This window comes from Peromyscus maniculatus, chromosome 2 (genome assembly GCF_049852395.1).
Source record: "Peromyscus maniculatus bairdii isolate BWxNUB_F1_BW_parent chromosome 2, HU_Pman_BW_mat_3.1, whole genome shotgun sequence".
NCBI classification, from domain to species: domain Eukaryota; kingdom Metazoa; phylum Chordata; class Mammalia; order Rodentia; family Cricetidae; genus Peromyscus; species Peromyscus maniculatus.
The window spans coordinates 84,523,757-84,538,781 of NC_134853.1; the positions used below are offsets into that span (position 1 = coordinate 84,523,757).

Below are 15,025 nucleotides of genomic sequence, written 5' to 3' on the forward strand. Positions count from 1 at the left end.
TTCTCTGAATTTGTCAAATACAAGTGGACTAGACATTGTTTAGGTATGTATTACTTGGATATATTGTATATAGTTATTGTACTTTTGTATATAGTTTTTCTTATGTTAGTTATAACCTTCCATCCTGGACCTGTACCTGTACCACCAGGTCCAGCAACTTTGGATCTTTCCTGTAGCTCTTATCACTGCTGACACTCTATTGTATTTGTCTACGGAGATGACTTTGTTCCTCTTGACCGTTGTAGCTCCAGTGCTTAAACAGGGCAGGTACACAGATAATTACCCAATAAATCTCTTGGATGACTGTAATGTGACAAGGTATCCTTTCTTCTCTGTTCCAAAGCGTTTCCGGCTTTTGTAAGCCCTCAAGTTCAAGTACTACCTGCCTCAAGCCCACCAAGGCTCACCCACAGAAAGAGACACTCACGGTCACCACTTCCTCCTTATATAGCCTAAAGATGAAATGACTATACACTTATTTATGTTATTAAATTGATTTTTATTAACAATTCTAGAACGAGGCAACATCTCATTCTATAAAATGGACGGACTGAGTAGATGAAGTTTACTTGGAGAGTTACAGAAAGCAGAAATAAAGTCACTTCAAAGTTACTGTCCTTATAGAGTCAAAACACAGGGAAATTCCTAGTTAACTGAGCTAAATCTGGCTTGTGAAGGTTAATAAGAGATTATGTGGCTTTCTTTCTGTCACACAATCTCTTTTTTTTATCCTTGTCTCTTGTTTTCTTGGAAGTTCCAGACAAACGAGTTTGTGATGAGTTAGTTTCAGTTTGCTGGTGAGCTTAAGCAACTCCATTTGGTTTTCCACACGGGTCTGTTGGCGCCTGCATGGGAGCTAGTCCAAAAGGACGATCTCTCACAAGGCACAACTGGGGATCTCTCACAATCCCCAAACTAAGCACTTCACAGACGAGATTGCTTTTAATTCTTGAAACAGTTCTCTAAGTGAGATCTATTACTAGCAACGAGGAGAGCGAGTGTTTACGCTCGTGTTCTTTCCCTTCCTCCTTCCTCTTTCCTCCTTCCTTGACTTGCTAGCCTTGCCTAATAAAAGAGTTGCCACTGCTTAGTGCATTCTTTAGTTCAGAGGGCTTATTTGTGTCCTAATTATGGGGTGACTGCTAAAAATACAGATTCTAGGGTCTCCCACAGATAGAATAATTTCTTTTGTGGAATATTACCTTAATGAGGCAAAGATGTGCTACGTTTGTTTAAGCTGTGGAATATTACTTTAACTGTGTAAAGGTGTGTTACATTTGTTTATGCTGAATGTGTTTAATTATGGAGAGATGTGTTACCGGTTCACCTTGCCCACCTAAGGCACTTGATTGGTCTAATAAGGAGTGAATGGCCAATAGCTAGGCAGTAGAGGGATAGGCTGGAGAATAATTAGGAGGAGAAATCTAGGCAAGAGAGAAGGAGAAGAGAATGAGGGAGAAAGAGAAGGACTCTCCCGGGGCCAGAAGCCAGGCAGCCAGCAGCTGGACATGGAGACGGCAGGACAATAAGATAGATAGACAGACAGACAGACAGACAGACAGACAGACAGACAGACAGAAGGAAAGAAAGAAAGAAAGAAAGAAAGAAAGAAAGAAAGAAAGAAAGAAAGAAAGAAAGAAAGGAAGGAAGGAAGAAGGAAAGATAAAAAGCCCTGAAGCAAAATGTAGATAAACAAATTAAAATAATAGCTAAGCTAAGGCCAAGCATTCCAAACTAATAATAAGTCTCCATGTCATGATTTGGAAGCTGGTCGGTGGCCTGAAAGAAAGCCTGCTACAAATTTCTTACTAGAAAAATCCATTTCTCACTACCCCCCTCTTTCATCCCCCAGTGATTCTAAAGCCATCTAATGTGTCAAAGCCCCAGCCAGGGAGTTTCTGAGTGTGGCAGGCCTGGTGTCTTGCAGGCCCTGCTGTACTTTCCAGGGGGTGGGGGTGTCATTTGTAATGTCTTCCTCTCTTCCTTGTTCAAGAGTGATTACCCAAGCCTTTTCAGGTTGGCCTCCTATCTATCCTAAAAATAAAAGCCTGCCTATTCCTCTCTAGCCACCACCTTAGTTCAGGCCAACATCATCCAGCGTGTAACACGCTAAACATGACCTCAGAAGGTTTGTGTGCTCTTCCTTAGGGCTGGCAATGGGACAAATAAAGCCTGCTTTCTAAACGTAAACACACTCACTACTTAGCTCTCTGCTATGCTAGCCCCTTGGCCCGGAAGCGTGTCTGGTGGTTTGCCTGCAGCTCTGTAGTCCCCTCCCAGGGGTCCTCCCAGTGAAGGCACCCAGTTTACTTCAAGGACCTCACGGAGTATCTTTCTCTGTCCCCCACAGCTGCCTCTTTCAAACAACAGCAACACCAAATATCTAACAACAATTCCTAATTACTGTGGCCTGTTTCCATCTCTACTTCATTGGAGGATGGATGCTGTTTGAGGATGTCATCTCCACCTGGAATGCACCAGACCACCTTTATTTTAAAAGAACTTTTATTTATTGGTTGTTCAGGTTTATTTTTTCAACTGTGTGTTTCCATGTGGGTATGTGCACATGAGTACAGGTGATGGTGGAGGTCAGTGGATTCCCTAGGGCTCCAGTTACAGGTGCTTGTGTGTTGGGAACAGAACTCAGATCCTCTGCAAGAGCAGTGCTCACTCTTAACCATGGAACCATCTCTCCAGCTCCCTAGGCTACTTTTTTCTTTTTCTTTTTTTTTTTTTTTGATATCAGAACCACAGTACCCTCTCCTCCAAGAACCTCACATAATTTGCATTTTGAAACTTGCAATGAGTACATTCCAGGACCTCATGTGTAATAAAGGCATTTCTCATGCCTGGTCCATGCTAACCCCCCAGACTAAGCACTTCCCAGATGAGATTGCATTTAGTTCTTGAAACAGTCCTCTAAGTGAGATATTACTTCTCCACGGTAGCAACGAGGAGAGGGAGACCAGAAGAACCAGACAACCTTACCAAGGACCGACAGCTGCAGGCGGTATAACCAATAACCCTACATTCCTGTGTTCTCTCCATGTCACTTGTATAATATTCGTGTACCTGAGTGGTCTTGTGTCGGTACTGGAAGGATGGCTCCACTCACTACTACTCTGAGGCTAACCATCTGGGTTCACATCTGGGGCTAAACCAGAGCTGCAAAGGCAAGGCTTTATCCTCTTTGCATGGCTTAGAGGGTTTTCAGAGTAGAGAGGCCCGAGCCCCCAGGAGGCCTGCTTTGTGCTAGGAACAGTTTTTCCCACACATGTCAGGCATGCTGGGTTGCATGCCCAGCAGAGGGCTCCTATCTGGGGAAACTCAAGCACGTCTTAACAGTTAGTTGTTCTTGGAATGGGTGTTTTGGTTTTCTTCTTCCGTTACATGCTTACTTGCATATTCCATTTTTTTTCCAAAATAGATATACATGACTGTTTTTTTAAAATCAATTTAAAAAAGAAAACCCCCAAATCATCAGAAAATTTGAGTGCAAATACACTACTTGGAAAATCAACCTTCTCAATGGGTCTCTCAATCTGTTGTAACTTAAAACTTACTCATCCTAGTAGCCAGAAGTCACAGTGTTTGGGTCTTGTTATCATTGCCATCAATCAGCCACTGCAGTTCCACACAACAGTAACCAGGGGTGGGATGACTCAGGGGGTGAAGGCACTTGCTGCCAAGTCTGGTGACCTCAGTTCAATTTCCAGGACCCACATGGTGGAAGGAGGGATCCCATTGCTGCGCTGCTGGTTTCCTCTGGTTTACGAGTGCACTGTGGTGCATGCACTTCCATGTATTCTCTCTCTCTCTCTCTCTCTCTCTCTCTCTCTCTCTCTCTCTCTCTCTCTCTCTCTCTCTCTCTCTCTCTCACACACACACACACACACACACACATACACACACACACACACACACACACTGTGGTAGTTTGAATGTAATTGGTCCCCATAATCTCATAGGGTGTGGCACCATTAGGAGGTGTGGCTTAGCTGGAGTGGGTGTGGCCTTGTTAGAGGAAGTGTTTTACTGTAGGGGCAGGCTTTGAGGTTTCTTACGCTCAGGATACTGCCCAGTGTGTCCGTTGACTTCCTGTAGCCTGCAGGATGTAGCACTCTCAGCTCCAGCACCACATCTGCCTGCATGCTGCCGTGCTCACCATGATGATGATAATGGACTATTGTGAGCCCCCTCAATTAAATGTTTTCTTTATAAGACTTGCCGTGGTCATGGTGTCTCTTCACAACAGTAAAAACCCTAACTAAGACACACACACACACACACACACACACACACACACACACACACACACACTGAATAAACGTGATTTTAAAAATGTGCCGCCGGGCAGTGGTGGCACATGATTTTAATCCCAGTACTTGGAAGGAGGAAGTGGTAGGCAGATCTCTGAGTTCAAGGCCAGCCTGTTCTACAAAGCTAGTTCTAGGACATTCAGGGTTACACAGAGAAACTGTCTCGAAAAACAAAAACAAAACAAAACAAAGAAACAAAAAAAAAATTTTTTAATGTGTCATAATAAGCACATGCCTTTAATCCCAGCACTCGAGAGGCAGAGGCAGGCGGATCTCTGTGAGTTCGAGGCCAGCCTGGGCTACCAAGTGAGTTTCAGCTACACAGAGAACCCTGTCTCGAAAAACCAAAAACAACAACAACCAAAAAAAAAAGTGTCATAATAGTGCTTTCCCCCCTGACTGTTAGCAGTGCTCAGCTGCTGTGTGCCCAACACTGTTCATGCTTTTTTGATTTGTTTTGAGACAGTGTCTCACTCTGTAGCTCTGGCTGGCCTGGAACTTGCTATGTAAATCAGGTTGCTTCTAACTCACAGAAATCAGCCAGGTTCCGCCTCCTGAGTGCTGGGACTAAAGGTGTGTGCCACCACTTACAGCTTGTATTTTGATTTTGTGTGTCTTTGAGATAGGGTCTTATGTAGCCCATGCTAGCCTCGAATCGTATGTTCGAGGATGACCTTGAACTCCTGATCTTCCCACCTCCATCTCTCAAGCAATAGGATTACAGATTTGTGCCACCCCACCTGACTCATTTCATGTACTTTCATTTATCTACTCCTCAACCCAAATAGGTGAGAAAGTGAGAGAGAGATTCTCAATCCCCTTTGACAATCAAGACCACTGAGGGGCTGAGAGGGGAGCCTGGCTTTAAAACATCTACCTACAGCTGCCTCTCAAACTGGCTGTTAAACAAAGGACTCAGCAAAAGCTCGACACTTGGTAAGTGCTCACTAAAGTTTCCTTCAGCCACTAGAATACTGGTTGTTCGTTGTTTGTTTGAAAAACTCAGGCACAACACATCTTCATTGTACAAAGAGCCCAAGCCTGCTAACGCGGGTTGGACCAGTGTGCCGCGGGTTAGCGCGCGGGCGCAGCCTGGGGGCGGGGCCAGAGAAGGCGGGGCCTGGAAGGGCGTGGGCAGAAGAAACCACGCCCCCGGCACCTGCGACAGGTGGAGCGCGCGGCGCCGGGCACTCGGCCATGTCCGCGGACGCCTCGGGGCCCGAGTCCCGGCCGGGGCTGGGGCTGGGACGGGGACCCCGGCTGGGGTCCGAGCCGGGCCAGTTGTGCCCCGAGCACGGAGAGCCTCTGAGCTGGTTCTGCCTCTCCGAGAGACGGCCGGTGTGCGCCGCCTGCGCCGGGTTGGGCGGCCGCTGTCACGGGCACCGCATCCGCCGGGCGGAGGAGCACGCCGAGGAGCTGCGAGTGAGCGGGCATGGGGCCGGGAACTGGGGTGGCTTTCTCTCTCGGAGCCGGGGAACTGGGAGGGACCAGGAAGCAGGGGTGGGTAGGGGCTGCTTTCTCTGTGGCTTCCCTTTCAGAACTAGGTGGTTAAAGGTGTGACCTCTGGTTTAAACCCGATCGGAGTTCGAATCCTACCCCTCCCTGTGAGTCACAAAACCTAGTTTGTATTTCACCGATAGTTTCGGGGCATTCATAATACCACGTGTTTGCTATAGCTGCCATCGGAAAAACTCAGTTCCCCCCTCACCCCTTGACTCAGAGTCTCCTCCCCTCCCCTCGGGTTTCCTGGTGAGGGATCTGGTTCCCTTCCAACCTGGCCTTGACTGTACTTGAAGTTGATGGACCAGGGTGGGGAGAAAGGCAGGACGCTCTCCGTCTCCGAAGGCCTCCTCCTCTTCTGGTTCAGTGTGGCTCTAGGCCGGTCACCTCCCTGTTACACCCCCACCCCCCAGCCCCACCCTTTTCCCTGAGCTGCTGAGATTGGAGGCCAAGTCACCTTGGTGCTGCAGTATTCCTTTCGTGCTAGCTGTGGCCCCTGGGGAACTCCTTGCAATTTGATTAAATGGTTTAATTCTCCCAACCCCACCTTGGCGTTAAGCCCTGCTGTGCAGAGAGCTGTCACTAGGGACATCACCTACTCAAACCAGATTGTAATAAACGTACCTCATTGGACACGGGGGCCAGCAGGGTTCAGTTACTCGGTGACGATGAAAATAAACTTGAGTAAAGTTGATATAATCAGCTTGCATCATGGGTAAGGATTTTAAAAATTCCTAAGGACTTAGATATTTATCATCTCATTCCACCCAGGCTGGGCTTCTGAAGCGTGGGTTCTAACTCAGGTTTTTCAGATGAGGAAAAGGAGGCCCGCAGCAAGGTGGTAACTCCTCCCAGACTCCTAGTGTTCAGGGCTTAGAAGGGGAGATTCATTGACTGGGCAAGAGGGAACCACTGCTTGACCTCAGTGGTTAAGAAGAGGAAATGACCTCATGGAAAACCTTGAAAAGTAGCCATCATGAACGGTGGGAGGGGTGAAGTCTGGGGCAGGATGACAGGCTTGGTACCATGCCCCAGGTACCATCTCTGGGCCACCCGAAGACCTTACACACATGCTTGGCCTTGGCTCTTTCCTTCTGCTTAGATACTGTGTTTTGTTTGTTTGCTTTTCTTTTTTGGTGCTGGGTTTAACCAGAGCCTCTTGCATATTAGGCTGTACCACTGAGCTACATCCTTAGCCCTAGAGAACACAATGCCTTCAGTACACTGTGGTGGTATTGTGTTCCCCAAGATATTGTGCACCCTAATAAACTTATCTGAGGTCAGAGACAGAACAGCCACTAGATACAAAGGCTAGAAAATGGTGGCATTCACACCTTTAATCCTAGCATTCCAGAGGCAGAAATCCATCTGGGATCTCTGTGAGTTCAAGGCCATATTGGAAACAGCCAGGCATGGTGACTCATGCCTTTAATCCCAGAAAGCGAGCCTTTAATCCCAGGGAGTGATGGTAGAAAGCAGAAAGATGTATAAGGCACAAGGACCAAGAACTAGAAGCATTTTTGGCCTGGTTAAGCATTTGGCTGGTTAAGCATTCAGGTTTTTGAGCACAGTTCAGCTGAGAGCCATTGGGATGAGGACTCAGAGGCTTCCAGTCTGAAGAAACAGGACCAGCTGAGGATCCAGCCAGGTGAGGTGGCTGTGGCTTGTTCTGGTTCTCTGATCTTCCAGTTCACCCCAATACCTGGCCAGGGTTTGATTTTATCAATGAGAACGTTTAAGATCCCTGCTACAGTACACTCCTCCGTCCTCCCTCCAGCCTGCAGAGAAATCATTACTGACCTGGGCAAAATACTACCAGTTCAGCCACTGTTAGCTTCTGGATTCATGCCTCCACGCTAGTTAGAAGGTAGGCTCAAGTTAGGAACCAGCCTAGGTATCCATTATTGGATGAATGGATAAGAAAAATGTGAATACATTCACATACATGCACACACTAGAGTATTATTCCATAATACAGAATAAAATTATGTGGTTGGCCGGAAGGTGGGGGAAGAGGAGGTCATCATGTTAAGAGAAACAACATAGTAAACATACCTTATTGGAAATCAGGTTTATCACCTGATTCAGAAAGACAACTGTCCCATGGTTTGTCTCATACATGGAACCTAGACACAAGCCATAAAAAGACAGGATGAGCTGGGTGTGGTGGCACACTCCTGTGAGGCAACAAGATGACAAGTTTGAGGCCAGTTTGGATTTCATAATAAAGCCTAAATGTTTTTTAAAGCAAATAAAAAGAAGAAGAAAAAAAAAAGGTGTCTGCAGAGATGGCTCTGTGGTTAAGAGCACTGGCTTCTACCAGAGGACCCGGGTTCAATTCCCAGTGCCCACATGACAGCTCACAACTGTCTGTAGCTCCAGCTACAACGGTTCTGACACCCTCACCCAGACACACATGCAGGCAAAACACCAGTGCACATGAGATAATAACCACAATAGATAAATAAACTTGAAAAGAAAAAGAGACATGAAACTTAGAAGGGGGAGCATTAAAGAAGAGAGGAGCAGGGTGGGGGATGGTGGATAATGAAGGGTGATAGATATGATAGAAGAGTCAGTGCAACGTTCTCTATGATTAGCATACACTAATAAAACTTTTTTTTTTTTTTTTTTTTTTTTTTTTTGGTTTTTTCGAGACAGGGTTTCTCTGTGTAGCTTTGCGCCTTTCCTGGAGCTCACTTGGTAGCCCAGGCTGGCCTCGAACTCACAAAGATCCGCCTGCCTCTGCCTCCCAAGTGCTGGGATTAAAGGCGTGCGCCACCACGCCCGGCTCAAAACTTTTTTTTTTTTAAAGAAAAAAGGACAGAAGCTAAGCCCAGTCCTCTTAGTCCCCGGGCCCACGATGACCACAGTGCTACAACCCACCCTTAGGATGGGAGGGAGGGCTGGGAGTCTCTTGGAAGAGGCAGCCGAATTCCCTTGTGTGCGGCCTGCTCACGGGGAGGGATGGAGGGCTGACTGCAGCTTGCCAGCGCTCCAGCTGTTACCGGGTGGGAAGGAGTGGGGAGGTCCAGGTCTAACCGTGTTTCCTACGGTGAGCCAGTTAACCTTCTGCCTCGGCTTCCTCGGCTTCCTCGTTTCTAAACCTCTTCCTGTTCCTTGATGGTTGATACTAGTGAGTTTGGGAGCAGAGAACTAACGACTCACTTGTGGTCAAGGCAATGAGCGTTCATCATCAATAAGTATTTATTTAAGGCCCTTTATTATACGCAGGAACTTCCTTCTAGATGGGAGGTCAGAGGTCAGAGTGTGGTACTTATGCTTCAGTAGTAGGGAGACAGAAAAACATACAAAAGTAAACACACAATATGTAGTCAGGAGTTGTAAGTAAGAGAAAAAAAAGCAGGACAAAGGTCGTGGTAAGTCAGGGCGGGCTTCTCTGAGGAGGCGGCTTAGGAGTAGATCAAGGGAACAAGACAATCAGGGGAGGCTGAGGCTGAAGGAGGGACAACCAGCCCAAAGGCCCCTAGACAGACTGGGGGAATCTGGCATTTTTAAGGAGCAGAAAGAAGGTTAGTGTGAAGCAGAAGGTGGCATAGACAAAGGGTTATGTCAGGTAGGACCCGTGGGCTCATATAAGAGCCTTATTCTCACTGTGACTATATTGGAAAACCTCGGGAGGTTTTGAGTCGGACGCGGCCTGCACTGGTCCCCTTAGGGAAAGTGGCTGTGATAGTGGGGGCGCTTGAAGATAGACAAGGGAAGCCCAACTTGGGGTGTTCTAACCGGTTCCTCTGAGGTCATGACCATCTGGATAGAATATCAGAAGTGAAAGTAGCCAGTGGTGAGCTGAGGGGAGGAGAGGGGGTTGGGGACAAACCCATCAAGACCCAAGCGTCTTGATGGCCCCAAATGAGTAACTGGAATGGGGAGGCCAGCATTAGTGAGCTGGAAGGAAAGACATCCTAGGCATGTGTGGGATCCTGGACATAAGGCCCCAGGAGTATTATTGGTTCTGATGACGTCTGGGTTCGGACCATGGGAGTGGGCTACTAAGGGTGGAGTCACAGGGAAAAGTCACTTGAATGAGTGAGCGGCCCATCTGCACGAAGAGGGACACCCTAATGTCATCTGTGTTGCAGAACAAGATTGTGGACCAGTGTGAGAGGCTGCAGTTGCAGAGCGCTGGCATCTCCAAGTATGTGGCGGAGGTGCTGCAAGGGAAGAACCAGAAAGCAGCGGTAAGTCTTTCCCTTTCCTCCCGACACTGTGCCGCCCCCAGGATAAGGCTCTAGCCCAGGTCTAGCACAGTCTAAAATCCCATTCCAAACTTACAGCCTCATTGGGCTGCTGGATGAGCTGGCTGACTGCTTCCTTCAGTACACAGGCTACAGACTAGAAAGCAGAATTCTTGGTGATTTGGGGATAGAAAATCAAAAAGACTAGTACCTTTTTTTTTTTCACAAAAATTTAGATTTATTTATCATATGTGTCTGATTGTTTTGCTTGCATGTGTGTCTGTGCACCACATATGTGCCTGGCACCCACAGAGATCGGAAGGGGACATTGGATCCCTTGGAGTTAGAGATGGTTGTGAACCACCAGGTGGATGTTGGGAACTGAACCCAGATACTCTGCAAGAGAAACAAGTGCTCTTAACAGCTGAGCTATCTCTCCAGCCCCAGGCCTTTAACTGTGGAATTATTTTGTGCTCATCTCCAGAATTATGACATTATTAGGCACTTTTACATGGATTCTTCCCCCCCCCCCCCCCCCCCCCCCCCCCCCCCCCCCCGCACCTCATCTTCCTTTTCTTCTTCTTGGCAGTGTGAGGCACTACTAGGCAATGCTCTACCACTGAGCTACATCTCCAGTCCTTTGAAGAGATTTTGTTTGTTTGTTTTGTTTACTGAAACAGTGTTTTGTGTGGCCTAGCCTGGCCTCAAACTTGCTGTATAGCCAAGACTGACCATGAACTACTGATCCTCCTGCCTCCATCTCCAGAGTGCTGAGATTACAGGCAAGCACCTCCATGCCAGGAATTTTTGAAGTACTCTGTGGCAATTTTTTTGCAGTAGGTGGCAGTAAACATCACTATTTGAAGATGGGGACATAAGTCTTACAGGAGTTAGTTGACTTGCCCAAGACCCTACTGCCTCATTGCTCAGTCAGTTCTATGTCCTGGATCCTCCGCCTCTCAGGCCACTGCTGTCCTGCTACATCACACTGCTGATCCCATATTCAGCACCTGTTATGTCTTCACGCTTAAGTATGGCCTTCGGGGCAGGGCTTGTGAATCCCTTTTTGAAACCCCCCCACACACACACACACATGTACACATAGCATACAGAATAAGGTCGACACTGCCTTAGCCAAGTTTCTTTTTAATCGCATAAACTGAACTGGCATACACCGATGAGGAACTTCACCTCCACACATGCACTATACAGTGTGTGTGTATGTACACACATACAATACACAATAACGATAAATAATAAAAGTTTGAGGAAAAGAAGGTTTCTCTTTGCTCGGAAACCTAAGGAGTGGCGTCACGAGCCACACATCTGGGGGGAGAATGTGTAGATAGGTTAGCGAGTGCAGAAGCCCTGGGCAGAAGGGTGCCTGAGCTGCCCAGGAGAGTCCTGCGAGGCGGAAGCAGCGTGAACAGGTGAGGTGGCAGGAAGGAGTAAAATCAGAGAAAGAAGAGGTTCAGGAAGAAACTGGGTCAGAGAGCAAAAGGTTCAGGGAGAAGCTGGGTCCCATCCTCCTGGTCACAGAGGGGTTCACCTTCATTTCCGACATAAAGAGAAGCCACTGAAAAGTTGGTTTTTGTTTTGTTTTTTAGTAAGACAAAAGACTTAAATTTAGGGGATAGAGGGGTGACTCAGTGGTTAAGAACACTTCCTGCTCTTCCAGAGAACCTGAGTCTGTTTGCTAGTTCCTACTTTGGGCAGCTCACAACCACACTTAACTTCATTTCCTGGAGAGCGAACATGCATGTGGCAGTCATACACACACACACATACACACACACACACACACACACACACACACACACACACACACACACACCACACTGAGGATGGGGTTGCAGACAGATTGAGATTTCAGTTTAAAAAGGAACCCCCTATAGTAGGAAGTGACCATAGCAAAAATAAAGGCCAGAAGACCAGGTGGGAAGCAGTTATAATAATACAAGCGGAGTCTGTGGGGTTCAGACCCAAGTGAGTTTCCTTGATCGTCACTAAGCTGTTCTCTCCTCTACACTGGGCAGATCGTGGGTCTCGGTTTCTTCTATAAAAGAGGGTGACTACTTCCTGTATTATACAAAGCAAGTCTTCAGAAACAGGGCCCAGGGAAGTGACTGGCTGTTCTTGGCCCCCGGACCTGAAGAAGACAGCTCTAGTCCAACATCTGGCAAGAGTTCAAGTGCAGGTGCTTTGTGCAGCAAGTGGAGGATTGGTTACCAGGTAGCATCTGGCATAGACCGACAGTCAGGAGGATGGACTTCTAGTTCACCTCTGCCACTGGTTCACGGTGTCCAAGCTAGCAAGAGATTTTCTTTAAGACATCAGAAATTTCCCACTCAGTCACCAAGTGTACATTTGGAGGTACCTACTGCAGGCCAGACCCTGACCACTGGGAGTTAGAAGATGATGCTCATAAACATCCTTAGCTGAGCCTGAGATGGTGACATAGGCCTTTAACCCCAGCACTTGTAAGGCAGAAGCAGAAGGATCTCTGTAAGTCTGAGGCCAGCCTAGTCTACAGAGAGAGTTCCAGGACAGCCGGGGTGGTTACACAGAGAAACCCTGTCTCGAAACAAACAAACAAAAACAAAAACATACATATAAAAAAAAAATCAGTAGCTGAGAATTTTTTCAAAGCCCCTCTATGGCACATAAAAACCCTGTGTTGGAACTAGTTGGAATGAACAAGCCTTAGGAGGGGATAAGATTTTGGCCCACGGGCCAGGTGAAATTTCAGCTGGAGCCTGGTTCGTATTGGTCGGTTGATGAGAATAACTCTTTAAGGCTGTCCTGCCCTGTGATTACTATGATTCTCTCACTTTTGTCCCATGACCATCGTGTTTCCAATTCTAGTTCATCTCTAGGCCCCGCCCACTTTTTATACTGTGGTCGTTACCTTCTGAGACATGGCCCGGATGTTTGGATCTCAAGTTTCTCTTAAACCACACTTTGGAACTCTGAATGCTAGGGTGTCAAAGTAAATTGCTGGGCACCTTTGTTCTCCTTACTCTGCCCATGGCAGACATTGTCAATCAATGTTGACACTGTTTCTCCTAAGCAGGTACGTTCTCTCCTGCTTGTGACTGGGACTTTGCCGGGATCTGACTCCTCATTTTATCCCTTGCCAGAGCATGGCTAGTGCGGCGAGGGAACTGGTGATCCAGAGGTTGAGTCTTGTGAGGAGCCTGTGTGAGAGTGAGGAACAGCGATTGCTGGAGCAGGTGCATGGCGAAGAGGAGCGGGCCCACCAGAGTATCCTGACTCAGCGGGCACACTGGGCCGAGGCACTGAAGAAGCTGGACACCCTACGTACCAGCCTGGTGGGCATGCTTACCCATCTGGATGACCTCCAGCTAATTGTGAGTCGGGAGAGGGCGAGGACACGGGAGGTTAGCCAGGTTCCCCCAGATGTGAAGACCCAGAGAATGCCAAAAAGATGGCCTTGGGACAGGGATGAATGCCAGTGATTTCTGCCAGACTGGGAAGCTGCTCCCATCCAGGCCCATCCATGCGCTTTCTTAGCAAAGAACCCAGCTAAATCAGCTTGGCCAAAAGGCCCGACCACTGACCTCTGATAGCCCTTGGCATTTATCAGATTCCACATCTCCACGATCCCCAAGAGGTGTCTCAGCATCCTGGCCTGTCTTGAGCAAGAATGCTGTTAGGTAGGTTTAACTAGGATCCCCTTCCCCTCAGTGTTTCCTCTTAGCCAGCAGTTCTCACCTGTGGGTTGCAACCCCTTTGAGGGTTGACTGACCTTTTCACGGGGGTCATCTACGACCATCAGAAATTACAGATATTTACTTTATGATTCATAACAGTGGGAAAATTAGTTATGAAGTAGCATTGAAAATAATCCTATGGTTGGGGGTCACCACAACACAAGGAACTGTATTAAAGGGTCTCAGCATTAGGAAGGGTGAGAACACTGCTCTTAGTGATTTTTCCACCCAATGTTCCCACCCTGCTCCATGGCCATCAATTCCCACGCTGTATTCAAAGTTGAACTCGATCTCTCTCTCACCCACTGCAAGGTCCCCTGGCAGTGAGTGGTCCCTGTAGCTGTCTTCTTTACTGTGTTTAATATCATTGACTCATTCCATTTTTAGCATGAGGCAGGGAATAAAATTAGGAGTGTTTTGGCACCTGATCACAATATACTTTCAACGGCAAGCCGATGCTTACTGAGTGCCTAAGTGTTGTGTGATGGGGTGGTTATAGGGCACAGCCGCAGTTACTCCCAGCCCTCCCCAAGAGCTGACTGCATAAACTGACAAGTACGGTGTGCCACGGCAGTAGAGGAATCCCTTGGAGGTCAGAACACCCCCGAGGCAGTTGGAATGGATCATAGACAGCTTCCTGGATGAAGTGACTTAAGTAATAAGAAAAGCACCCAGGTACAGGGAATTGGGGAGGTGGAGGGGGTTCAGAAGTACACAGGGAGAAGGCAGTGCTTGGGGCAGACAAGGGCATCAATATAAAAAACACATTCTAGGTTTTACCAGACATAACCACAATTAATATTCAGTGTGCTGCTTTTCAAAGTACTTTATAGATATGCAGATGCCTCCAGTTTTGAGGGACAGTAAGACACCTGAATAAAACTACCAAACAGAGGGAGAATGAAGAACAACCAGGCCAGCCCTCTGCCTTCCAAGTAGGGTGGTCATGGAGACAGACTGCCCTAGATTGTGCATTCATTCAGGACCAGCTTCCAGGCAAGGGCACATTCTGTCCCAGCCACTGGGACAGTCAAATAAAAGAGTCAGAGAACCACAGGCATCCAAGAGCAGGTCGTCTCCACGGCAGGTGGCAGTGGGGAGCTGGGTCTCTGGAGGATGGTCCTGAAGTGGAGTTGAGGGGACCCCCGGGCACCACAGGGTAGGGGGCAATGGCTGATTCATTGTGCGTGTTGGGAGGGTAGAGGAGCATGGGAGAGAACAGCCCAGAAAGCTTCGTGCTTGGTCTTTGCTGTCAAGTCTGCATCCCCACAGT

The 15,025-nt window shown here is 47.7% G+C and overlaps 1 protein-coding gene across 2 annotated transcripts in view; it reads left to right on the forward strand.

The window, feature by feature from the left end:
- The first annotated feature begins 5,473 nt into the window (after positions 1–5,473).
- Positions 5,474–15,025, forward strand: part of Bspry (B-box and SPRY domain containing) — an 18,584-nt gene continuing 9,032 nt past the window's right edge. The window contains exons 1-3 of one of the 2 annotated variants that reach the window (XM_015998192.3): positions 5,474–5,741; positions 9,923–10,021; positions 13,159–13,389. In XM_015998192.3, the coding sequence (XP_015853678.1) occupies positions 5,517–5,741; positions 9,923–10,021; positions 13,159–13,389 (555 nt within the window). In that variant the 5' untranslated portion in view covers positions 5,474–5,516. The remainder of the gene's footprint in view (positions 5,742–9,922; positions 10,022–13,158; positions 13,390–15,025) is intronic. The other variant, XM_076564323.1, reaches the window with a different exon arrangement.